The 25378-nt window shown below is 49.3% G+C and overlaps 1 protein-coding gene across 1 annotated transcript in view; it reads left to right on the plus strand.

Moving 5' to 3' along the window:
- Nucleotides 1–6738: 6738 nt before the first annotated feature.
- Nucleotides 6739–25378, plus strand: part of LOC311242870 (mitogen-activated protein kinase kinase kinase kinase 4) — a gene marked incomplete at its 5' end in the record, with an annotated part of 207353 nt that continues 188713 nt past the window's right edge. Inside the window, 4 exon segments of the mRNA XM_084331936.1 lie at nucleotides 6739–6972; nucleotides 16381–16529; nucleotides 23055–23067; nucleotides 23730–23833. Of these exon segments, the coding sequence (XP_084188062.1) occupies nucleotides 6739–6972; nucleotides 16381–16529; nucleotides 23055–23067; nucleotides 23730–23833 (500 nt within the window).

Raw genomic sequence — 25378 nt, forward strand, 5'->3', positions numbered from 1 at the left:
GCACACACACGCACACACGTACTGTACACACACACGCATGCACACACACGCACACACGTGCACACACGTACTGTACACACACGCATGCACACATACGTAGGGGAGAACAGGGATAGTTGTCACACTTTGCTCATCATCAAAAACATCTTTCAATAGTCATTCCTACATTAAATTGAAGCTTAAGATGTTGGCTTGAAATGTGTATCCCTCTCATTGTCCAACATATTTACATTTTATTTATTTTTTTGATCTTTTTCCCCCTCCTTTTTTCCTCCGTTTTTCTCCCATCCCAATGTTAGTCGTTATGCCAATTTCCAATCCCCTTCCTGGTCGCTGCGCACCTACCCCCCACAGTCGGTCTGGGAGAGTGGAGGCTATCACGTGCTTCCTCCGACACACGTGTAGCCAATCAACCGCTTCTTTTCACCTGGCAGCGCTGACTCTCACTGAGAGGGTGTAACGTGTGGAAGGATCACACTACCCCCCTTAGATCCTATCCGCGCTGAGCAGGCGTCCCGACCGAACTGTAGGAGTCGCTGTTTACAACGACCAGGACCCACCCCACCAGCTTTCCCACCCCTAACACTGCCAATTGTGTTAGTATGAACGACCAGCCAAGCTGATAGCAATGTGGAGAGCTGGGCTCGAACCCAGTGTCTCCTGCATTGGTGGCGAGCGCCTTGCCCACTACACCACCTAGCCGCCCTGTCCAACATATTGTAACAAAGAGTTAATCACCTATCAAAGACACTATGACACATTGTGACAACCAACCCCATCACGGGGATGGTTGTCACACATTATGGGGTTGGTTGTGACCATGTGTTTTAATGGGAAAAATCTTAAAAAGAAGACAAGAAGGCAGAACTAAATTTGAAAGTTTAATTGCATTGACAAGTTGACAGATACATAACGGAATGCATCTCACATGTCAGCCTCCTATTGCGAAAGCTGTGGCCAATAGAGTGTGAGGACACTTTTATAGACCAAGCAAGTTATTTTCCCACTGTTAGTGTGTGTGTGTGTGGTGCAGGGGCGTCCATTTGGTATGGCAAAAAAAAAAAAAAAATTACAATTTTTATGTTGATTTAGAATTCGAATGTCAACATTATGAACGAAGCTTCGAACTATTCGGTACAGCCCTAGCATGTTTTGATATTGTCAATTATCTCACTTTTACTAGGTGACTTTTACTGTGACTAACTGAAATATGCCCAAAAATAAAGGAAAATGGACATAGGGAATTTTTTTTATCAAAGGGCAGCAGAGACAAGTGATACAGGGACACAGGTAAGGTCTGGCTTAGTGATTATAATAGTGCAGTTCAGCATTCAGTAACCCATACTTTTTGTGAATGTGTTTTTGATACTACATTCTGTTGAACACACACCTCAAAACCGTACCTAAGGAAAATTGGCTCGATTGCAAGAAAAGTAATAGACAGTTATGATATTACATTCTGCATAATTCGTATGCAAAATATTGTGGTTCCCTGCTTCAGTCTGTTGACACATTTCTATACTAAAAATTCCTGTGTAGTCCTGTATCATACCTAAATGTCATATAACTGAATTGTATAGAAACAACTCACCAAAAGTGACTATTGCACAACTGATTTGACAAAGAAAATCACCCCCCCCCCGCCATACCTTGCCTTTTACTGAAAGGACGCCACTGGCTCGGCCACAAACCACCGTCCAGACAGACTCAGACCACATACATCCTCATCACAAGCCTCTCTCGACGTCTACAGTGGGTGAGGAAACATGCCAGACAACTCTGCATCCAGAAGGTAAGTCTATAGATTTATTATACAAATATTGACAGATTAGTTACTGTGTTTAGTTTGAGCCACTGTCAAAGTGTCTCAAAGCGTCCTTGAGCAAGACACTTAACCCCTAACTGGTCCCGATGAGCAGGCGGGCACCTTGCATGCATGGTCGCCTCCGCCGTCGGTGTGTGAATGTGAAGAATGTGAGGAACAAATTGTAAAGCACTTTGGATAAAAGTGCTATATAAATGCACCATTTACCATTTTCTGAGGTTCTGAAACATGACCAGTGTTTTGACGCTGTGTTGTTGGGGAAAGTCTGCCAAATGCTCTGACCTGAACCCTCAAAGGGATATTTCATTGAATAGAACTTGTCAAATGCCATCGGTCTTACCTCTATGTAAGTGCATCTCCTATTGAACTAGCGACCACTGCTGTGCCTGTCAACACCACCATGGTGTCAGGCTCCTCATTCACTTCCATTCAATTTGGGGACCATGTCCAATCAATATCAATCAAATCAAACGATCAAAGTTTCACTCGCAGCAGCCCCCTGTGCTGTAAGTAGTATTTTATTTTCAAAATGAGTATTAAATAACACATAATAATAAATATATGTATAAATAATAATACATTCTGAAGTGACAGCCATCGCTGATGCAGAGTGTCTGGTCAGTAACATGGGTCTCCCACTCTCCCTGTCCCTCCACTCTGCAGTAAACAGGAAATAGATTTTCTTTGGTATCCCTTCCCATTCACATTTACATTTTTACATTTTGTCATTTAGCTGACGCTTTTATCCAAAGCGACTTACAAGTTCTGTACCACAAGTCAGCAGGAAGGGTACAACTCTATCAGCTGAGTAACAATGTTCATCAAAGTGTTGAGTGCTACAGTGTAGGTTAGTATATTATTAGGACAAGTGCATGACAGTAAGGTTCATTTTTTTTATTTTGATCTTTTTACATTTTATTTTCATTTCAGATATAGATTGAAGAAGTGTGTATTTCAGTTTCAGTTTCAGTTTAAACTTTATTTGAACAGGGTCAGCACACATTAATGAACATAAATGTAAATGTGTGAGACAGTGTTAGCCAAAGCTAATTTAGTCGACGGTCGAGTTTCGGCTCTCCTAACTGTGGTGGGAAGTTCGTTCCACCATTGCGAGGCAAGGACCGAAATGTAGGAGGATGTGCAGAGCGTAGGGGTCTTGAGGGTGTGTAGTTACTAGTTAGAGACTATTGACCGGAGGTAGGCGGGAGCGGTTTCCTTCGCCGCTCCCTCCCACCTCTTGCAGAGACAAGTCGCATTTCTTTCCTCTCTCCCAAGGCCTTCAAGGCCGTTCCTACCGCCGCCTCTACTGCTCCATGGAGCCCGACGCTGCTATGCTCTGCTTCGTGCCGGTGGCCGGACTATACTCAAAACAACTCTAAATGGATCTAATCAGTGGATTGCATATTTTCTTCAAGAAGCAGGATAAGGCTAACCCTCTCTGCCTATTGGGACATCATAATCGGGCTACAAACTTGAAGACGTGGTCATTTTTGGATTATTGAAGCTTTTGGACTGCAATAAGAAGATTTTGGATCTGTTTACCGCGCACAGGATCTACCAAAATGAACTGATAAGACACTTGGACACTTGGACTAATAATGCATTCAGTCATTTGGACGGAGTTGTTAAAAATCACTCCACTCAAATCAATAGAGTTATATTTCACTCTATTCAAATCAAATTTAAAGTGACGTGGCTGGGATAAATGGGCCAGTCAGTCAGCCAAAACAAATTCCTGGACGAAGGTCGAAACAGGGAGCTGCTGGAGTCGAAGGCCCTCTGGGAGATAAGAGTGGCGAGCGGCTTCCCCACCCGCAATCCCTACCTCCCCCACCCAGGACTTGGCTTGTGCACTCCCTTGTGCACTTAGCTATTATTGCAACCTGTATGTAGAGCACTTATTTTAACAAACGGAATACCACTTACAGCACCTTTAATAAAAAACCCTGTGCTTACGTGTATTTGCTTTAGAGCCAACACGCCTATCTCACGAGGCCATTGTGCCTTGGCCTCCAGACTGTTTCAAGGCGTGGTGCTAATGATATCTCTGATGTATTGTGTACTAGAGTGCTGTTTATTTTCTCTCCATTTCCTGTTTGCAGTGACAAAGCACAATGCACGCGGACCAGGCAGTGGCTGAGGTATTTCCTGGTGATGGTGCCTCTGATGATGGTGTGACAGTTTGGTTCCTACAATGTAAACCAGATATTACCCTGGTCCTCTCAGCCCTGGGTAAACCAGTCCAGTGAAATAACTAACTGTAAGTAGGCTTTCATTTAGAGAAACTATACTGGCATCTTCAGAATTCACACATGGTATTCCTATGGTCTCTAAGACGGTCTACAACTCAGACCTTTGAAGTCATCAGGTATAAAGTCTGAAGCTGCTCCATGGACGATTGATTAGAAAAAAACAAAGAAGAGGGCGGCTGGGTGGCGCAGTGGGCAAGGCGCTCGCCACCAACACAGGAGATACTGGTATCGAGCCCAGCTCTCGGCGTTGCTTCCGGCTTGGCCGGCCGTCGTACTAACACAATTGGCAGTGTTAGAGGGTGGGAAAGCCGGTGGGTGGGTCCTGGTCGTTGAAAACAGTGACTCCTACAGTTCGGTCGGGGCGCCTGCACAGCGAGGAAAGGATCTAAGGGGGGTAGTGTGATCCTTCCACACGTTACACCCTCTCAGTGAGAGTCCGCGCTGCCAGGTGAAAAGAAGTGGTTGATTGGCTGGATGTGTGTCGGAAGAAGCACGTGATAGCCTCCACTCTCCCAGACCGACGGTAGGGGGTAGGTGCGCAGCGACCAGGATATGGATTGGGAATTGGCATAACGACTAACATTGGGATGGGAGAAAAACGGAGGAAAAAGGAGGGGGGGAAAGATAAAAAAAAAGAAAAAAAGAAAAAAGAAGAAGAAGAAGATTAGAAGAAGATTGTTTTTTTTATTGTCAATGTACACAAGGCAAATGATTAGGGCCTATTACAAAAGAATCGAGTCCGAATGTAGTCAATGCTCGAGTCCAAGTCGAGTCACGAGTCCTGGACTCGGGTGCTATACAACACTGCCACGAGGCAGTATACCAGATACTGTAGAGGACACTGAGCGCACCCAGGGGAATGTTCCCAGCATACAGCTACATGTTCTGTGTCGGGACTGAGAACACTACTATAGAGTTGTTTAGTTATTTGGCTACTGCCCCAGTAGGGCTCTCCGCTCCTCCGGAAAGGAACATGCCAACTAACCTAATAATTTTTTTTTGTATTTCTCCACGTGGTAAATACACGGCCAGGTCACAACATGTTTACAGGAAAATGTTGGAGTTGTATTTGGAGTGTATTTCGTGACTGTTGGGAACTAGGCTACACTGGCACACCTACTTCCAGTGAATGACGCTAAGCTAGGCTAACGGCGCGGCTGTTCCCTAAGCCTATAATGCATGCACAATGAAGAAAAGGGTCTGTATCTGCTTGTATAACTCCAGGGTAGATGGCGAATAAGCTAATTTCCCCAAAAGTTGCCGTGTTCCTTTAAGACCAAAGGCTTTTTCAGTCGTAGCACCTAAACTGTGAAATCAGGTCTGCTGATAGTGTGGAGTCCTTTATTAAACAGGGTCTTAAAACCTTTCTATATAGTCAGGCTTTTAATTGATCATGTATGCGGTGTAACATTTGTGTATGTGGTTGTGTTATTTTAATTCACTTTTTGTAAAGTATTTTTTACAAGCTTTTCATTTATATTATATGTGATGTAACGTGTGTGTGGTTATGTTATTTTGATTCACTTTTTACTGCCTGTAAAGCACTTTGTGATTTTAATCTTGAAAAGCGCTATATACAAATAAAATTTACCTTACCTTACCTATTAAAAAGAAAACAAACATTCTGTGGGTCCCATAAAATAATCTCCGGTCCATCGTCTATGGAGCAGCTCCAGACTTTATACCTGATGACTTCGCAGGTTTTTGTCGACAAATATTAATTGAACATTCTCAGCGCCATGGAAATAACATGTTGGAATTCATGAGCCTGTCTTGAATAGGGAGAGGAGACTGTAGCCTATATGTAAATCGTGCAGCCCTTTGAGCATACTGTAAATAGCAAACATTTTAACAAGTAGAGAGAAAGTCTTGACAATTAAATTGATTGAAACTCGAAAATTTGCATTAAAAGAAATAATAAAAGAAAATACACATCTGTTCCTCCAGACTCTCTCTCTCTCTCTCTCTCTCTCTCTCTCTCTCTCTCTCTCTCTCTCTCTCTCTCTCTCTCTCTCTCTCTCTCTCTTTCTCCTGCTTCTCTGCTTGGTCTCAGAGCAAGATCAAATGTTGATATGTACTGTAATTTGATAGCCTAATCTTTTCAATTCGAGCATATTCAAGTTTACATATCTGTGTCCGTCTCATTATCTGTGCTTTCCCAAATTCATATTCAAATTCAGCATATTCAAAAGATACAGCACAAACTTCCTGAGAACACCTCATCCTCCCTACTCTCTCTTTCTCCTGTTTTTGGATGAATTTTGTGGCTTTAATATTTGCAATAGCTGTGACCTTGTACGCACATGCATGCGCACACACACACACACACACACACACACACGCGCGCGCGCGCGCGCACACACACACACACACACACACAAACACACACACACACACACACACACACACACACACACGCACACAATTTCAGCCTCCTAGTGCGAAAACTGTGGCCATTAGAGGGTGGGGACCAACCAACAGAGCTGCTAAACAAAAATAAGAAGATATATACAAATATGAAAATATAAAATGTAAAAAAATATATAAATATAAAGAAAAAACATGTAAAAAAAAAATACAAATGTAAAAAAATAAATAAAAAAACATAAAACAATATATATATATTCAAATATAAAAGAAATGTGACTTGTGTGTCCACAGATGGGCCGGTTCTTTGTGCCCTACCCACACCGGTACCAGTTTGTGCTGGACGAGGCAGAGAGATGCCAACAGCAGAACCCGTTCTTGGTGCTCATGGTCCCGGTGGCACCACAGAACAGGGAGGCCCGAGACGCCATCCGGAACACCTGGGGCCGGGAGTCCGTGGTGGTCAGCCTCTACTTCCTGTTGGGGCTGCCCAATCAGGGACAGGGGGCGGAGCAACTCCAGGAAGAGGTGAGTTTATTGGAACGGATCTTTCGATCGTGGCAGGTGGAGTGAGCACTAGGGAGCTCTGTGCTATAACTGAAACGGGGCCCCACTCGCTAGCGGGGCCCCGGATTGACAAAGCAAACACACCCTGGGTTGATAAAGCACAGAAGCACTGTGTCAATGTGGAAACGCTTGAAAAGGCACATCACCAACACCAGAAAGATGTTTACTGACTCTCTCCGCCTCGGCTCGCTCTCGTCGTAAGGCGGCGAGCAGCAGGGGTGAACGGCCTGGTTTTAGTGTTGTGCTGGAGCCGGACGAGAGTTCTCTTGCCTCTTCTCCATTTCCGATGGAAACTGAGGATTACATGGAGGGGGCGGGAGCTCTCTTGTTCGAAACCCCAGTAGAGCCGTATCACTCTCCCCCTCGGGGGTAGTGGCAGGAAGTGCTGCGTCTCCTTGGGGTCCCTTGTACTCCAGGGTTGGGTTAGAACCTCCGACCCCGAGACAAGATGCCCAGCTATCTGCCGTGTCGGACGTTGGCGCCCGAGGCAGCCTCCCGTACGTGAGGGACGCGAGTGACGTGGAGGAAGGTATGCAAGGGGAGTTGCTTGCTTTGTTCCCCGAGCTCATGGCGGCCACCGCAGCCGCTAATGGCGTGGCGTTGCCGCAGCCACTAATGGCACCTGTTCCTGATGACATGAGGTCATCTCTGGCAACGTCGTCCTGTGAGAGAGACGGGCATTGTCTGCCCATTCTTCCCAGCAATGGGGGCTTACGTGGCACAGGGACAGGTAATCTCCCGCATCGTTGGCCTTACCCCCGCCTACGTGCCAGTCACGCGTGTGGTGGGTTTGGTCCAGGGGCTTAAGGATGGGGTGCCTCGGCTTGATAGCCCGATGGCATCCATACTTTGCCCCGAAATGGTGTGGGAGCCGTTAAGAAAGCCGGTTCCCAAGGCGAAATTGGCTAGGCAGTTGGCATCGTGGAGTGACCAGGTGTACATTGCCTCGACACAGAGCCTGGCTGCGACCTCCAACATCGCGCAGCTGGCGCGCTACATGTCGGGGCTGATGGCGGGCGGGTCGGTATTGGATGACCATCAGCGATACCTTCACGCCCAGGCGGCTGGAGCCATCCTGCACCGTTCCCAGCTGCAGGCGATAGCCGGCGGGAAGGAGCACGCCCTGGCCACTCTCATCCAGCGCCACCTTTGGCTGGAGCAGGCGCGGGTGCCGCACCAGAGGAGGATTCCGCTGCTCACGGCCCCCCTCTCCGATGCTGGATTATTCGGGTCGGCCATGCAGCAGATGACGGCAGCCTGCAGGGAGATGGAGGAGGAGCGCTCCGTGCTCCAGCCACATTTCCCCCGACCCGATGCCACCGGTGATGTCCGGAAGAAGCAACGCCGGCAGAGGGCCGCGACCGTTGCCTCCGTCACCACCGCCGCCGCTGCTGGGCCTTCAGCGAAGAAGGCCAGGAGTGGAGGGAGTGCCTCGACCGCTGCAGCCCGTCGGCCCACGCCCGGAGGGAACGGTAGGGATCGACGTGACCAGGAGGCTCCCCAGCACCGTCCCTCCAGGTTGGCTCCCTGTGGGGGAAAACAGCGCTCTGCACGCGCCAGGCGTCGCTAGTGACTCCCCTGTTTACCCCTCCCCCCCCAACATATGATTTTTGTTATTAAATAAAAAAGTCCCTCCTGGTGAGGGACTGTTTTTTGTTACAAAACGTGTGTTTATTCACTATATATTGGGGATACGATGTATAACCCTCACCTAGCTGTGGGGTTGTGTGTTTGCTTAGGGAGTAGGGCAGTTTTCTTTGAAAAACATTTTCTGGTCGCTATATATATGTGTGCTTAGCAAGGCCTGTGGCTAGCACTCGGTCGAGAGACTTGTCTTCTCTCATCATGAAAAGACGGTGTTCTTCTTGCAGTAGTAAGAGTGAACTTTACCTTTTTTTATCTGAGGGGGTTGTGTGTATTCTGTTACGTTTGGGAAAACATGGCATCGAGTCCACAACTAGGTTAAGTGTTAGCCTACAGGAGTAATCACATATGTAGCTTGTACCGAGGTCTTTGGACCCTCTCTTTAACGTCTGTTGTTTTTTTCTTTACTTGGTAAAGTATAAAAATGCGGGTGGCGAGTTCGCACAAAGCCTTGTATAAAAACTAGTTTTTTACACAAACGAGTTTATCGTCTGTGGCTGGCGTGCAACTGTTAAGCTTGTCCTAGAGGATATACGTGTTTTCATGTAGCATGTGTGGGGTCATAGGGGGTGAACTGATAAACCCCTCCCCCCTTTTACTGATTGGCCAGGGGGTTGGACCTCCTGTTCTTCTGTCTTTCTGTCACGCTGTGGGGTCAGCGCGTCATAGGGAGGGGAAAGGGGGGGGGGAGTTCCCTGGTCCCACACCATATTTGGACAGGTGGGTCATGGGATTTCCCCGGCCATAGAATACGTCACTGGGCGCGTTTCTATTGGTCATGAGACTTCCGTGAGTTCTTTCAGGCTCCATGCTATGGACCACTGTCATTGTCAAGATTAGGTGATGCGATGTGTTGGAAACTGTTCGTTTTCTGCTCTGCTCTCTATTTAAATATGTATTGAGCTTTTGGTCACGTGGCTCAATGTATTTTTTCAATTGTTACTCACGTGGAAGGCCTCTCTGGGGGTTCCCTGTCTTCCCTCTTATATACAGAGCGGTGTTGACAGGGTTTTTTCCCTCGGACGCGTCATATGGGACCCATATCTGTGTCTTGTTTGGCCGGCTTCCTGCCGCTCTTCCCAGACGGCATGGAGGGAACGTTGTCTGGTTTCTTATTAGAATTACCATTGATGTGTTTTTTGGGTCTCGACGTGTACATAGCGCTGGCCCTGGGTGCTTTCGGTGTGGAACCACGTCATGGGCTGGCGCGCCTTGGTTGCTCATTCATAGAAACGGCATTTTTTATGCGAGTGACTGGGAAGGAGATTTTATCTCTTCCGAGCGCCAGTGTACTAGGATAGACTCAACGACTCACATTCATCTCCGGGGGGAGATGACGGAGTAGATCAAAGCATTGGCAGAGGGGTCTCACGCCCATGGGGTGGGCCACCAGGTGCAGTGCATTCACGTACTGACCGTCTTGGTGGCGCCCTCTGTGATGTTTTGGATCGACATGCATACCTACCGCCCTCTTAGGACTGGGGATGGCAGCATGACTAGGACACGGGACTGGTTCTGGTCGCGCCGGACCAGGTCAGTTAACCCGTTGTCCGCCGGGGTGCAGATCTGCCGTTCTGGTACCCTGAAGGACTTTGTGCTTTTCCGGGGGGGAAATGCCGGGTCGGCCCGGGCGTCGCGGGGATTGATGTTATGAATGTGTGTGTCATAGGTATGTCACTACGAGTTATCCTTCACAGTGTGTGCTTGGTCCATATTGTGTTGTACCTTGCGCTGTGCTAAGGGGACTGGTCCTTCTCCATTCGTTTTCGCCCCTCCCTTCCCCTGCTGGGCAGGGATGGGAGGGGGCTGTCGAGGAGGTTTTCTATTGAACCCCTCTCGCATCCCTGTGTAGGTCCCGGTCCGCCGGGCCCAGGTCCGAACTCGTTCTCCTCGACCTGTTGGCCTGGGTTAACCCCTTCTTGAAAACTGAAACACTTGTACTGCCTGTATAGCCGGTGTATACGCGCAGTTATGTTTTTTCTTGGTGGGTTAAAGGAACAACGGCCTCCTGTTAAACTAAACATAGGGGGGTGGTTGGTTCCCCGGTGTGTTGGTAGCAGAGTCGACTCTCTGGTTGAGGCCGGGTTTGACCCCGTCTGCCCGCGAGTGTGCTCCTGCACCTTTCATGACGTCTGCCAATCGTATCAGCCTTCTCTTGGACCTCAATCTCTCTGGAGGGGTCGGGTTTGTGGAGGTTGCGACATGGTGCACAGCATACCGAACGCCCCTTCCGCCCGGGTGCTGTTTCACAGTAGACCCCTTAGGCGCCTGTCTAGTCCGCAGTGCTCCGGGCACAGGTCGAGTTATGCTCTTGGGGCCTGTTGCCTGGATTGAGGGATCAACCTCTTTGGGGGTTGTCTCCCCGGTGCGCCGACTGGCCCCACAGTGTTGTGGGGGTGTAGCCTCTTGTGGAGTGCTTCAGGGTGGCGTGCCGTAGGGGGGAAGGGCCTGTTCTTGGATTGGGCCCTGTCCGATGCACTGGCGATGTGGGGGGTGGTGTCACCAGTGACGGTCTGGTGGGGTCTCGATGCTACGGCATCGTTGGCCTCACCGGGCCCCCTTTTTCGGGGGGTCCTGGCCCTCAGGCTGTTCCTGGGGCTGGGTCCTCCTCCGCGCTCCGCTGCTACGGCCTTGCCATGGGGTTGGTTTCTTGACCTTTGACCCTGTGATGTTGGGGGCTGCGACGGGGGTGTTTGGCTTCCCGTCCGTTCTCTGGTGGCATGTGGGATGCGCGCCTGAGTGGTCGCGGGTCCTTCTGTGTGAAGGTAAGTCCCACGATCTGCTCACCCTGTGCGTTTGAGGTGCTAAACCCTCTTCGCACAGTCGGATCCGATTCCCTCCCATCCCCCTCTAGGGGGTCCAGGGGGCTCGGGTCCTCCCCGGTTCTGATGGTTGTGGGGGGCCTCAGCGGGTACATCTGTCAAGCTTCCGCTCTGCTCAGCTCCTGTGTTCCAAGAGAGCAGAGCGTAAGCTATACGATAATATAACGTCAGGTTATTCTATAACCCTAGGTATAGCGAGCGCTCTGCTCTGACTCACTGAGGACCCTGTGGTCTTCGCCTTCGGTGGTGAAAGACTTGGGAAGTTGCTGATGGTGTGGCCACGACCCCGCTTATGTAGAGGAGCGGATGTGGGTGTGGCCAGGTGGATGGGTGTGTGCATGTGGAGAAAATTATTCATTATTAGATTGGATAAAGGGATAGTTCCAAGAGAGCAGAGCGCTCGCTATACTCATATAACTAGGGTTATATTATAGAATAACCTGACGGTCTAGCTGCATCTGAACCTTATTAAGGCCACCTGAGGTAACAGTGTGGAATAGGGATAGACGTCCTTAAAGGAACACGCCAACATTACCAGTTTCCTCTCTGTACGTTCAGTAGAAAGCTATCTTTCAGTTTATTGCCAAATCCTAAAACCAACGCTTTAAGGAGATCTTTTTTTTAGAGCATTAACTCTTTGGAATAACCTGCCTCAAAACCTCTGCTGCATTTACAGTAGATTCACTTTAAAAAATAATCTTAAATAGTTTTTAACACTGTAAAGTATTTTTTTTGTTTTTGTTTTACACTGTAATGTAATTTTAGCTATCTTAATTGTTAGTTTCATTATGCAATGTGTGTACTGACTTTTAATAATTTTGTTTTTGCAATAATAATAGTTTTTGTATGTTTTTTTGTGTGTGGACCCCGGGAAGACTAGCTGGTTGCTATCGCACCAGCTAATGGGGATCCAAAATAAAATAAAATAAAATCAAATAAAATAAAATCTGGCTGCACGTTAGCCTAGCTTAGCACAATGAATGGAATCGGATAGTGCCGGTTAGCCTAGGCATTGTCCAACTAACACCTCTCCCGAAGGCAAACTGGCACTATCTACTAGCAGCATGAGGGAGGGGAGGTACAGGTATGGGCAGGGTAATAGTAGAAAGGCATAAATATAGGCAATACAATTATAGTAAAGATTAAAATATGCAGTGTCAACTATATAATTAACTCTGAATATAAGAATATGAGCAAGTAAATCAAAGGTGTAGATGAGCGTCTGTATGCATGCCCAATCAGTTATATTAGCCTATACGTTACAATAAATATGGGCGATACTTAGAATCTGAATATATACTATGAGTAAGTAAAGTAAAGTTACTTAATATATATATAGTAAGTAAAGTTACCCATTTCCAACACAAAGCCACACTCCTCCTGTGTTTGCTGCCATCTTGGGGCACTACTTCGTTTCTTTAGTCGTATTGATAGTTTGACTCCTCCGTGTGGTCTCTCAGATGAGGTCCAGTGGGGCCAGTGAGTCATTGTGACAAGTTGAGAGAGTGAAGGTCTGACGCAGTGGTCGGCTGATTTAGATTAAGAGCCATATTGAGCAAACAATTCAATCCACTGATCAATAACATCAGAATGAGCTGCAGGAGGTCTGTGCCACAGCATTGAGTCATTAAACCCCAGATCAATCAATCTTCACAGCAATGAACTCACAGCACTTTGGTACAGAGACAGAGAGTGCAACGCCGTGACAGGGAAACTTTAATTTTATACAGTTTGCTCGGGAGGTAGAGCAGTCGTCTGGTAATCCGGAGGTTCCCGGTTCGATTCCCGCTCCTCCCGGGCAGTGTGTCGCGCAAGACACTTAAGTGTGTCGGTGTGTGTGAATGTGTGAGTGAATGGGTAAAATGTGAGGAACAAATTGTAAAGTGCTTTGGATAAAAGCTGCTATATAAATGCAGCCATTTACCATTTACCATCTATATATATATATTCATATGATATAATATATATATATTCATATTATATACTATATATATTATATATTCAATATATAAAAACCTTCTTACTGTCTTTTACTATCATGCACTCAATAATCGTCCTGTCACTACCTACTAAAATGGTAAATGGGTAAATGGCTGCATTTATATAGCGCTTTTATCCAAAGCGCTTTACAATTTGTTCCTCACATTTTTACCCATTCGCTCACACATTCACACACTGATGGCGGAACCATGCAAGGTGCCAACCTGCTCATCGGGAGCAATTAGGGGTTAAGTGTCTTGCTCAAGGACATACTATACTAATATGACTACTATGCACTCAAGACTGCAGCACCCAAGTTTCAACACTGTTTGATGAACATTGTTATTTAGCTGCCAGAGTTGTACCCTTCCTGCTGACCTGCTGTACCGAACTTGCAAGTCTCTTTGGATAAAAGCGTTCAGCTAAATTAATAAATGTAAATTATAAAATGTGGGGCGACAGTGGCTCGGGAGGTAGAGCAGTCTAAGTGTCCTTGACAAGACATACTTAACCCCTAATTGCTCCCGATGAGCAGGTTGGCACCTTGCATGGTCGCCTCCGCCGTCGGTGTGTGAGTGTGTGAGTGAATGGGGTCAAATGTGAGGAACAAATTGTAAAGCGCTTTGGATAAAAGTGCTATATAAATGCAGCCATTTACCATTTAAATGTAAATATAAATGGCCACGTCTGTCTATTGTGTAAATATTGTAACCATTTAAAGCCACATACGAGTCACTGATACTCATCTTCAACCGAGTCTCACCAGTACCATGACATCAGGGTCCGCAATATTTGTTTATGACCTAGTTTCTGGTGCTGAAGTAGACTTCTAATGTTTGGATGGATTTCTGCTCTGCCTTTTCTGTTTTTGAAGGTAAGTGGGTCAAAGGTGCCTGGGGCAGATTCCAGCAGGTCAGTATTATTGACGATGGATGAAGGCAAGGTCACAGACAGTAGATTGAATAATGACTTGTGTGAGGCTGTGTCTAGTAACACCAGCTAGTCTAGTGGAGCAGATTTGAGCCCATAACAGAATAGTATAGAATAGGCGGCTGGGTGGCGCAGCGGACTAAGCGCTCGTCACCAACGCAAGAGACACTGGTATCGAATCCGGCTGTCAGCGTGGCCTCCGGCTTGGCCGGCCGTCATACTGGCTCGATTGGCAGAGTCAGTGGGAGGGAAGCCGGTGGGGTGGGTCCGGGTCGTTGTAAACAGCGACTCCTACAGTTCGGTCGGGGCGCCTGCACAGCGAGGGAAGGATCTGGAGGGAGGTAGTGTGATCCTTCCACACGTTACACTCTCCCAGGGAGAGTCCGCGCTGCCAGGTGAAAAGAAGCGGTGGGCTGGGTACACATGTGTCGGAGGAAGCATGTGATAGTCTCCGCCCTCCCAGACCGACGGTAGGGGGTAGAGTACGCAAATTGGCATAACGACTAACATTGGGAGGGGAGAAAAACGGAAAAAAAGAAGGGGGAAAAAGATAATAAAAAATAATAGTATAGAATAGAATAGAATAAAACCAAAGTCGTCAAAGCGAAGCAGGCTATTTGCGGCCCTCGTTCTACGGCGGTGGAAACAACTTTCCCAGTACCACAGTGAGAAAGTATGAAACCTGCCCAATTTTCCGTAGTCGACTAAAAACACACTTCTTCAATTCATATAAAAAAAAAAATAATAACCTTCAGTACGAAGTATATAATAGAGTGTATGATAGTTTACTATTATGCACTCTGCCACTAAGTAATCTACTATGCACTCAAGACTGTAGCACTCAAGTTCGACACTGTAGTGTAGTAAACGAACAATGTTACTGACCCTTAGCTGCCACTGCCAGAGTTGTACCCTTCCTGCTGACTTGTTGTACAGAACTTCTGTTTGGATAAAAGCGTCAGCTAAATGTAAATGTAAAAATAGAATAAGTAAATATCCAGTTTCCCTCTAAGCCCAAATACTGGCCTAATAGAACAGAACCGAATAGATTAGAATCGTTCAAACAGAGGGCGGTTAGGTGGCCGAGCGGAGATTGCGTTCGTCACCAGCCCCGGAGCTGAGCTGGATTTGCCTGTTCGAATCCAGCTCACAGCTCCGGGGTTGTCACCAGCTTGGCTGGCCGTCTGCACTGATACAATTGGCTGTATCAGAGGGTGGGAGAAGCTGGCGGGGTGGGTCCGGGTCGTTGTAAACAGCGACTCCTACAGTTCGGTCGGGGCGCCTGCTAAGCGCGGATTGGACGTGAGGGGGATAGTGTGGTCCTCCCACACGCTACGCCCTCTCGATGAGAATCCGCGCTGCCAGGTGAAAAGAAGCGGTGATTGGCTGGACGTGTGTCGGAGGAAGCACGTGGTAGCCTCCACTCTCCCAGATGATCTGACTGTGGGGGGTAAGTGCGCAGCGACCAGGAAGGGACTGGGAATTGGCATACGACTAACATTGGGATGGGAGAAAATCGGAGGAAAATGGAGGGGGAAAAAGAATAGTTCAAACAGGAGGGAAGAATGTCAGGTTGTAAACTGTGGATACCAAACAGGGAAGGTAAAGAAAGACTTAAACTGTTAAACAGTAATCCAGCTACTATTTTATTGCATTGCCCTATTGGGACGTAAGATCCTAATGTGAAAAACTGTGATTTTAAAAACTGTGAACAAACACCCTGATGAAGGCCCTGTGTAGGCCGAAACGTGTTGGTTTATTTTAAATTCTCTAAATAATGTGAGCCATAAAATTAAAGGCTTTTTATGGATTTCAACTTTTTTATATGAAAAAAAAAACTTGAAACTTGAAATAAAGTGTATTTTTATTATTATTATTATTATTATTATTATTATTATTATTATTATTATTATTATTATTATTATTATTATTATTATTATTACTTTACCATCACAAAGTGAAAGTGTAAACCTCCGCCCCCCCCTGTCCTCAGGTTCTGGAGGAGAGCCGGCACCACTGGGACGTGCTCCAGACGGACTTCGTGGACCGCTACCAGAACCTGACGATCGAGACCATGCTGCTGCTGCTGGAGTGGTTCTCCTCCCGCTGCCCCGCCGCCTCCTACCCAGGGGCGTCGTTTTGGTATGGCAAGGTATGGCACTCGCCATACCTTGGCAAATTAAAAATAAAATAAAAAGAATTTTCTTTATTTTCTTTTATTTTTTATAATTACAATTTTTGTATGTTGATTTAGAATTCGAATGTCAACATTATGAATGAAGCTTCGAACTATTCGGTACAGCCCTAGCATGTTTTGATATTGTCAATTATCTCACTTTTACTAGGTGACTTTTACTACTAACTCAAATATGCCACACAAAAAAAAGGAAAATGGACATACAGACGTTTTTTTATCAAAGGGCAACAGAGACAAGTGATACAGGGACACAGGTAAGGTCTTACAATGGCTTAGTGATTATAACAGTGCAGTTCAGCATTCAGTAACCCATACTTTTTGTGAATGTGTTTTTGATACTACATTCTGTTGAACACACACCTCAAAACCGTACCTAAGGAAAATTGGCTCAATTGCAAGAAAAATAATAGACAGTTATGATATTACATTCTGCATAATTCGTATGCAAAATATTTGTGAGGTTTTGTCCGCTGCTCACCAACTTTCTCTGTCTTCTTTAAGCCTACTGTTAGGAATTCCCTACTCACTCTCTCTAGCCCCCACCCTCTCGTTCTTTACTCTCAGTGGCCACACCTGTTCGATTATCAATTACCTCTCGCACCTGTGGTGGCAGGCTAATTAGTTCCCCTGTGGGCTTTAAATACCAGGGCGCTTCCCCTCGTTTCGGGGTGGGGTCGTGTTGTATTCATGCTGTGTCATATTCTCTAACATCTAGACTCTTTCGGGAGATCCTCTGGTCTACCAATGCTGTATATGGATCTCTCCAGCCTTGAGATGTTTGCTCCAGCCTTCGTTTGCTGTCGCCGTAGCCTGTGGAGGAGACTGTTCTGCGCTCCCTGTACTTCCACGGGAGGCACCCCAGCGCTCCACTGCAGACCCCAGCGCAGCTGTTCGTCCTGACGCACATCTAGACCAACGCGCATCTCCCGGACCCTCGGGCTTGGCACGCTCTCCAGTCACCAGCGCGCAACGCGCATCTGCAAGGGCTTGGCACGCTCTCCAGTCACCAGCGCGCAACGCGCATCTTCAAGGGCTTGGCACGCTCTCCAGTCTCCAGCGCGCAACGCGCATCTTCCAAGGATCCTCGTGCTTGGCACGCTCTCCAGTCACCAGCGCGCAACGCGCATCTGCAAGGGCTTGGCACGCTCTCCAGTCACCAGCGCGCAACGCGCATCTTCAAGGGCTTGGCACGCTCTCCAGTCTCCAGCGCGCAACGCGCATCTTCCAAGGATCCTCGTGCTTGGCACACTCCTCCTCGCAGACGCACCCCGAGGCGTCTCTTGGTTCCGACGCGCACACCAAGGTGTGGCGCGCACTCTGTTCCTCGGCTCCGACAGCGGCTACCCGGTGGACGACACCCTCGCCACCGCCACTGTTCCGACGCGCACACCAAGGTGTGGCGCGCACTCTGTTCCTCGGCTCCGACAGCGGCTACCCGGTGGACGACACCCTCGCCACCGCCACTGTTCCGACGCGCACACCAAGGTGTGGCGCGCACTCTGTTCCTCGGCTCCGACAGCGGCTACCCGGTGGACGACACCCTCGCCACCGCCACTGTTCCGACGCGCACACCAAGGTGTGGCGCGCACTCTGTTCCTCGGCTTCGACAGCGGCTACCCGGTGGACGACACCCTCGCCACCGCCACTGTTCCAGCACTCTGTTCCTCGGCTCCGACAGCGGCTACCCGGTGGACGACACCCTCGCCACCGCCACTGTTCCAGCACTCTGTTCCTCGGCTCCGACAGTCGGCTACCCGGTGGACGACACCCTCGCCACCGCCACTGTTCCAGCACTCTGTCCCTCGGCTCGGACAGCCAGCCACCCGGTGGCGTTGCCCTCGCCCCGCTGCTGTCCCTGTACCATTACGCATACGCCTGGGTGAGTTTTGATTGTGATGTCACTCACCCAGCGTAGTGCCCTTGCCCCCGTTCCCGCTGCTGTCCCTGTACCTTTACGCATACGCCTGGGTGAGTTTTGATTGTGATGTCACTCACTCAGCGTAATGCTTTTTGCCCCCGTACCCGCTGCTGTCCCTGTACCTTTACGCATACGCCTGGGTGAGTTTTGATTGTGATGTCACTCACTCAGCGTAATGCCTCTTGCCCCCGTTCCCGCTGCTGTCCCTGTACCTTTACGCATACGCCTGGGTGAGTTTTGATTGTGATGTCACTCACTCAGCGTAATGCCTCTTGCCCCCGTTCCCGCTGCTGTCCCTGTACCTTTACGCATACGCCTGGGTGAGTTTTGATTGTGATGTCACTCACTCAGCGTAATGCCCCTTGCCCTCGTCCCGCTGCTGTTCCTGTACCATTACGCATACGCCTGGGTGAGTTTTGATTGTGATGTCACTCACCCAGCGTATTGCCTCCTTTAGTTCTCACTTAGTTATTAGTTTGGACATTTCATCTCCCACTCTGTTTTGTTCTCTCGTGGATATTATTTTGGACATTTCATCTCCCACTGTGTGTTTGTTCACACGAAGATAGTATTTACTTTGTTACTTTGTTATTTGGACTGTTCTGCATCTGCTCTGTTTTTTCCCTTTGAATATTAACCCTCTCCTCTGTTCTGCAGAGCGGCCCAGATGTTTTCCCACCAGTCCCCAGTTCCTCCCTGTCCCCAGCCCGCCTCCGCGGGTCTCCGTCCCCAGTTCCTCCCTGTTCCCCAGCCCGCCTCCGCGGGCCTCAGTCCCCTCTGTCCCTAGTTCTCCTAGTCCCTAGTCCTCTGTCCCTAGTTCTCCTAGTCCCTAGTCCTCTATCCCTAGCTCTCCTAGTCCCTAGTCCTCTCTCCCTAGTTCTCCTTGTCCCTAGTTTACCTAGTCTCTAGTTCCTCTGTCCCTAGGCGTTCCCTTAACCTTCCCTTAGGCGTTCCCTTACTTTCCCATAGTGTTCCCTTTTCCTGCCCGCCTCTTAAAGGCACTTTACCTTCCCCTCTTGTGTTGTTCCAGTGTTTTGTGTTTTCTCCCTTAAAGGGACAGTGCCCTTTTTTCCCTGTTCTCAATAAATATCTGTTTCTTGGCAAACCACCATACCTGTCTTGTGTTGTGCGATTGGGGTCGGTTACAAACCATAACAGTACGACCCCACCAAATCGACGACCCCAGCCAGCACAGACGGTGTATGTTGAGTTTGCCTTTTTTTTTCTTGTTCCCTCTAGTTCCCCTCTAGCTCCCCTGTTAGCTCCCCTGTTAGCCCTGTTGGCTTCCCTGTTAGCCCAGTTTAGCTCCCCTGTTAGCCTGTTAGCTCCCCTGTTAGCCTGTTAGCTCCCCTGTTAGCCCTGTTGGCTTCCCTGTTAGCCCTGTTTGACCCCCCTGCAGCTTGTTAGGCCTCTACTACCAGCATGGCCCCTGTCTGCTAGCCTTGCCCCGGCTGCTAGCACAGCCTCTATGTTTATGCAGCCCTTGCTGCTGGCATAGGCCCTGTAGCTAGCCAGGCCTAAGCAGCTAACCCGGTCCCTCTGCATGGCCTCCACTTTTTTGTGTAGTTTCCCCACTGCTAGGACTGCCCTTTCAGCTAGCAAGGTCAGTATTCCCACTGCTAGGACTGCCCTTTCAGCTAGCAAGGTCAGTTTATCTCCCACTGCTAGGACTGCCTTTTCAGCTAGCAAGGTCAGTTTATCTCACACAGCTAGGACTGTCCTTCCAGCTAGCTTGTTCTCTCATGCTGGTCCAGCCCTGTCTGCCAGCCTAGCTCCGGCAGCTAGCGCAGCCTCTATGTTAATGTAGCAGTACAGCTAGCATAGGCCCTGTAGCTATCAGTGCCCTGGCAGCTACCCTTTCCCTCTGCTAGCCTGGCTCCGGCAGCTTGCGCAGCCTCTATGTTGATGTAGCAGTACAGCTAGCATAGGCCCTGTAGCTATCAGTGCCCTGGCAGCTAACCTTCCCTCTGCTAGCCCTTTCCCGGTGCTACCATGGTTACCCCTTTGCTACCCTGCTTGCCCCTCAGTTCCTCTAGACCAGTTGCTCTAGACCAGTTCTCTAGACCCAGTTCCTCTAGACCAGTTCCTCTAGACCAGTTCCCTAGACCAGTTCTCTAGCCCAGTTCTCTAGACCAGTTCTCTAGACCCAGTCCCTCTAGACCCAGTCCCTCTAGACCAGTTCCTCTAGACCAGTTCCCCCGGTTGCCCCTCTGCTACCCTAGTTACCCCTCGGCGACCCTGTTTCTTTTGCTAGCCCCACTCTTGTGGTGGCTTCCCCTGCTGGCTTGGCCAGTACCTTTTGTTTTTGTCTTGTTTTGCCCCCTGCCACTCTGTCTGTATTTGTTTTGGGTCGCCAGGTGGCTCCCGTTGAGGGGGGGGTACTGTGAGGTTTTGTCCGCTGCTCACCAACTTTCTCTGTCTTCTTTAAGCCTACTGTTAGGAATTCCCTACTCACTCTCTCTAGCCCCCACCCTCTCGTTCTTTACTCTCAGTGGCCACACCTGTTCGATTATCAATTACCTCTCGCACCTGTGGTGGCAGGCTAATTAGTTCCCCTGTGGGCTTTAAATACCAGGGCGCTTCCCCTCGTTTCGGGGTGGGGTCGTGTTGTATTCATGCTGTGTCATATTCTCTAACATCTAGACTCTTTCGGGAGATCCTCTGGTCTACCAATGCTGTATATGGATCTCTCCAGCCTTGAGATGTTTGCTCCAGCCTTCGTCTGCTGTCGCCGTAGCCTGTGGAGGAGACTGTTCTGCGCTCCCTGTACTTCCACGGGAGGCACCCCAGCGCTCCACTGCAGACCCCAGCGCAGCTGTTCGTCCTGACGCACATCTAGACCAACGCGCATCTCCCGGACCCTCGGGCTTGGCACGCTCTCCAGTCACCAGCGCGCAACGCGCATCTGCAAGGGCTTGGCACGCTCTCCAGTCACCAGCGCGCAACGCGCATCTTCAAGGGCTTGGCACGCTCTCCAGTCTCCAGCGCGCAACGCGCATCTTCCAAGGATCCTCGTGCTTGGCACGCTCTCCAGTCACCAGCGCGCAACGCGCATCTGCAAGGGCTTGGCACGCTCTCCAGTCACCAGCGCGCAACGCGCATCTTCAAGGGCTTGGCACGCTCTCCAGTCTCCAGCGCGCAACGCGCATCTTCCAAGGATCCTCGTGCTTGGCACACTCCTCCTCGCAGACGCACCCCGAGGCGTCTCTCGGTTCCGACGCGCACACCAAGGTGTGGCGCGCACTCTGTTCCTCGGCTCCGACAGCGGCTACCCGGTGGACGACACCCTCGCCACCGCCACTGTTCCGACGCGCACACCAAGGTGTGGCGCGCACTCTGTTCCTCGGCTCCGACAGCGGCTACCCGGTGGACGACACCCTCGCCACCGCCACTGTTCCGACGCGCACACCAAGGTGTGGCGCGCACTCTGTTCCTCGGCTCCGACAGCGGCTACCCGGTGGACGACACCCTCGCCACCGCCACTGTTCCGACGCGCACACCAAGGTGTGGCGCGCACTCTGTTCCTCGGCTTCGACAGCGGCTACCCGGTGGACGACACCCTCGCCACCGCCACTGTTCCAGCACTCTGTTCCTCGGCTCCGACAGCGGCTACCCGGTGGACGACACCCTCGCCACCGCCACTGTTCCAGCACTCTGTTCCTCGGCTCCGACAGTCGGCTACCCGGTGGACGACACCCTCGCCACCGCCACTGTTCCAGCACTCTGTCCCTCGGCTCGGACAGCCAGCCACCCGGTGGCGTTGCCCTCGCCCCGCTGCTGTCCCTGTACCATTACGCATACGCCTGGGTGAGTTTTGATTGTGATGTCACTCACCCAGCGTAGTGCCCTTGCCCCCGTTCCCGCTGCTGTCCCTGTACCTTTACGCATACGCCTGGGTGAGTTTTGATTGTGATGTCACTCACTCAGCGTAATGCTTTTTGCCCCCGTACCCGCTGCTGTCCCTGTACCTTTACGCATACGCCTGGGTGAGTTTTGATTGTGATGTCACTCACTCAGCGTAATGCCTCTTGCCCCCGTTCCCGCTGCTGTCCCTGTACCTTTACGCATACGCCTGGGTGAGTTTTGATTGTGATGTCACTCACTCAGCGTAATGCCTCTTGCCCCCGTTCCCGCTGCTGTCCCTGTACCTTTACGCATACGCCTGGGTGAGTTTTGATTGTGATGTCACTCACTCAGCGTAATGCCCCTTGCCCTCGTCCCGCTGCTGTTCCTGTACCATTACGCATACGCCTGGGTGAGTTTTGATTGTGATGTCACTCACCCAGCGTATTGCCTCCTTTAGTTCTCACTTAGTTATTAGTTTGGACATTTCATCTCCCACTCTGTTTTGTTCTCTCGTGGATATTATTTTGGACATTTCATCTCCCACTGTGTGTTTGTTCACACGAAGATAGTATTTACTTTGTTACTTTGTTATTTGGACTGTTCTGCATCTGCTCTGTTTTTTCCCTTTGAATATTAACCCTCTCCTCTGTTCTGCAGAGCGGCCCAGATGTTTTCCCACCAGTCCCCAGTTCCTCCCTGTCCCCAGCCCGCCTCTGCAGGTCTCCGTCCCCAGTTCCTCCCTGTTCCCCAGCCCGCCTCCGCGGGCCTCAGTCCCCTCTGTCCCTAGTTCTCCTAGTCCCTAGTCCTCTGTCCCTAGTTCTCCTAGTCCCTAGTCCTCTATCCCTAGCTCTCCTAGTCCCTAGTCCTCTCTCCCTAGTTCTCCTTGTCCCTAGTTTACCTAGTCTCTAGTTCCTCTGTCCCTAGGCGTTCCCTTAACCTTCCCTTAGGCGTTCCCTTACTTTCCCATAGTGTTCCCTTTTCCTGCCCGCCTCTTAAAGGCACTTTACCTTCCCCTCTTGTGTTGTTCCAGTGTTTTGTGTTTTCTCCCTTAAAGGGACAGTGCCCTTTTTTCCCTGTTCTCAATAAATATCTGTTTCTTGGCAAACCACCATACCTGTCTTGTGTTGTGCGATTGGGGTCGGTTACAAACCATAACAATATTGTGGTTCCCTGCTTTAGTCTGTCGACACATTTCTATACTAAAAATGCTTGTGTAGTGTAGTCCTGTGTCATACCTAAATGTCATATAACTGAATTGTATAGAAACAACTCACCAAAAGTGACTATTGCGCAACTGATTTGACAAAAAAAAATCCACCAAAATCCACTGCTCCTATACCTCATGAAGATAGACTCTGACGTGTTCCTGAACGTACGCCAGCTGCTGCTCCGGGTCCTCCTCGAGGCCCCCAGACGCGGCTACATGACGGGGCAGGGGCGGGTGGCGAGGGGGGCCTCCGTCCACCGAGACCCGGCCTCCAAGTGGTACTGTTGGGAGCCATATTGCTTATTATGTAGAATGTTTTCTTTTTTTGACAATCATGTATTTGATATTTAGATTTAAACTCATTCTATATTTTATATTGTCTATATATTTATCACGAAGCGGAAATCATTTAATTTTGTCATTTGGTATGGTAATTAATTGGCCTAATGGTTCGCTGATTGATCATAATTATCAGGTGTTAAAATGGGTGTCTATACCGGGAACAAGGACGGTTTTGATTTGGAAAAGACGGGGCAATCATACCGTTTTTCGACCACACACACACACACACACACACACACACACACACACACACACACACACACACACACACACACACACACACACACACACACACACACACACACACACACACACACACACACACACACACACACACACACACACACACACACACACACACACACACACACACACACACACACACGCAGCAACCACGGTTTAATATTCGCAGTTTGTTTTGTAGTTTGTTCATTCGTTTTCGTTTGGAATCGTGCATCCTATACTTGGAGATCGATGGGATCGATCAATAAATAACATCTGAACGTAATCTATGACTCAACTGGATTAATTGTTTGCTGGAAAACGTGCGTCTGAAAGGTTTTACCCCGATCTGATCGCGGCTGATGACGTTTGGGATTTGCCCGATACAGGTACCTCCCCGAGGGGGGGCGTTCCCCGAGGCCCGGTACCCGCCGTACGCTCAGGGTATTTTTTTTCCTAGTAGACCCTCGAGGTAATTCGGGACGCGATGTCACGTGCCACTCTCATCCAATAGAGTGACTGCTTCGGGCGCAAATGGATTTGCATTTTGCCCTGTGAGTTGCGCACTGACGGTGGAGCTGAGGTGGAGCGCCCATGAAAAGGGAGTGGAGGGGGCTAGGCAGTGGTGCAGTCGTGGTCACACCCGGTTACACGCCGTCAGTGGCGTAACTCTCTCTCAATGTGTGCCGGGGACAGATTTGGGGGCGTGGCGAGTGACGTCGATGGGGGGGGTTAGGGCCCCCCCCCCCACGCCCTCTGCGTCTCTACATTTCGTAGCCGCATTTCTGCAGACCCCTCTCTGATTGGTTGAACTCTATTTCTGCAGACCCCTCTCTGATTGGTTGAGCGAAGCCCCTCTCTGATTGGTTGAGCGTGCGCATGCGCATGAGCCGCGACAAGCTCCTCCAGAAACTCCTCCAGAAACTCCGTTAAGCTCCAGAGAGAGAGGCTGAAAACCCACAGTTCTTGCCCGACGGATGGGAGCGAATCCCGGATCCGAGGTTTCTGATGACTACCCCCAAAACACGGAGGTCGCGAACGCAATTTATACGCATGGAAGTATTGATTACGCCATAACGAATCATTAAAAAAATATACCGTTAACTGGAATATGTTGTGTGTGTGCCTTTCTGAATATGATTTGGGAGGGTTATAATAGAAGAAAGACAGTGTAAACAATATAACGTTATGTGAATAAACTGCGAAATAATAACTAATTCCTTGGTCAATAGAAGTCTCTGTGATACTTTCTGAATATG

Source organism: Notolepis coatsorum (genome assembly GCF_963971535.1).
Source record: "Notolepis coatsorum genome assembly, chromosome: 16".
NCBI lineage: Eukaryota > Metazoa > Chordata > Actinopteri > Aulopiformes > Paralepididae > Notolepis > Notolepis coatsorum.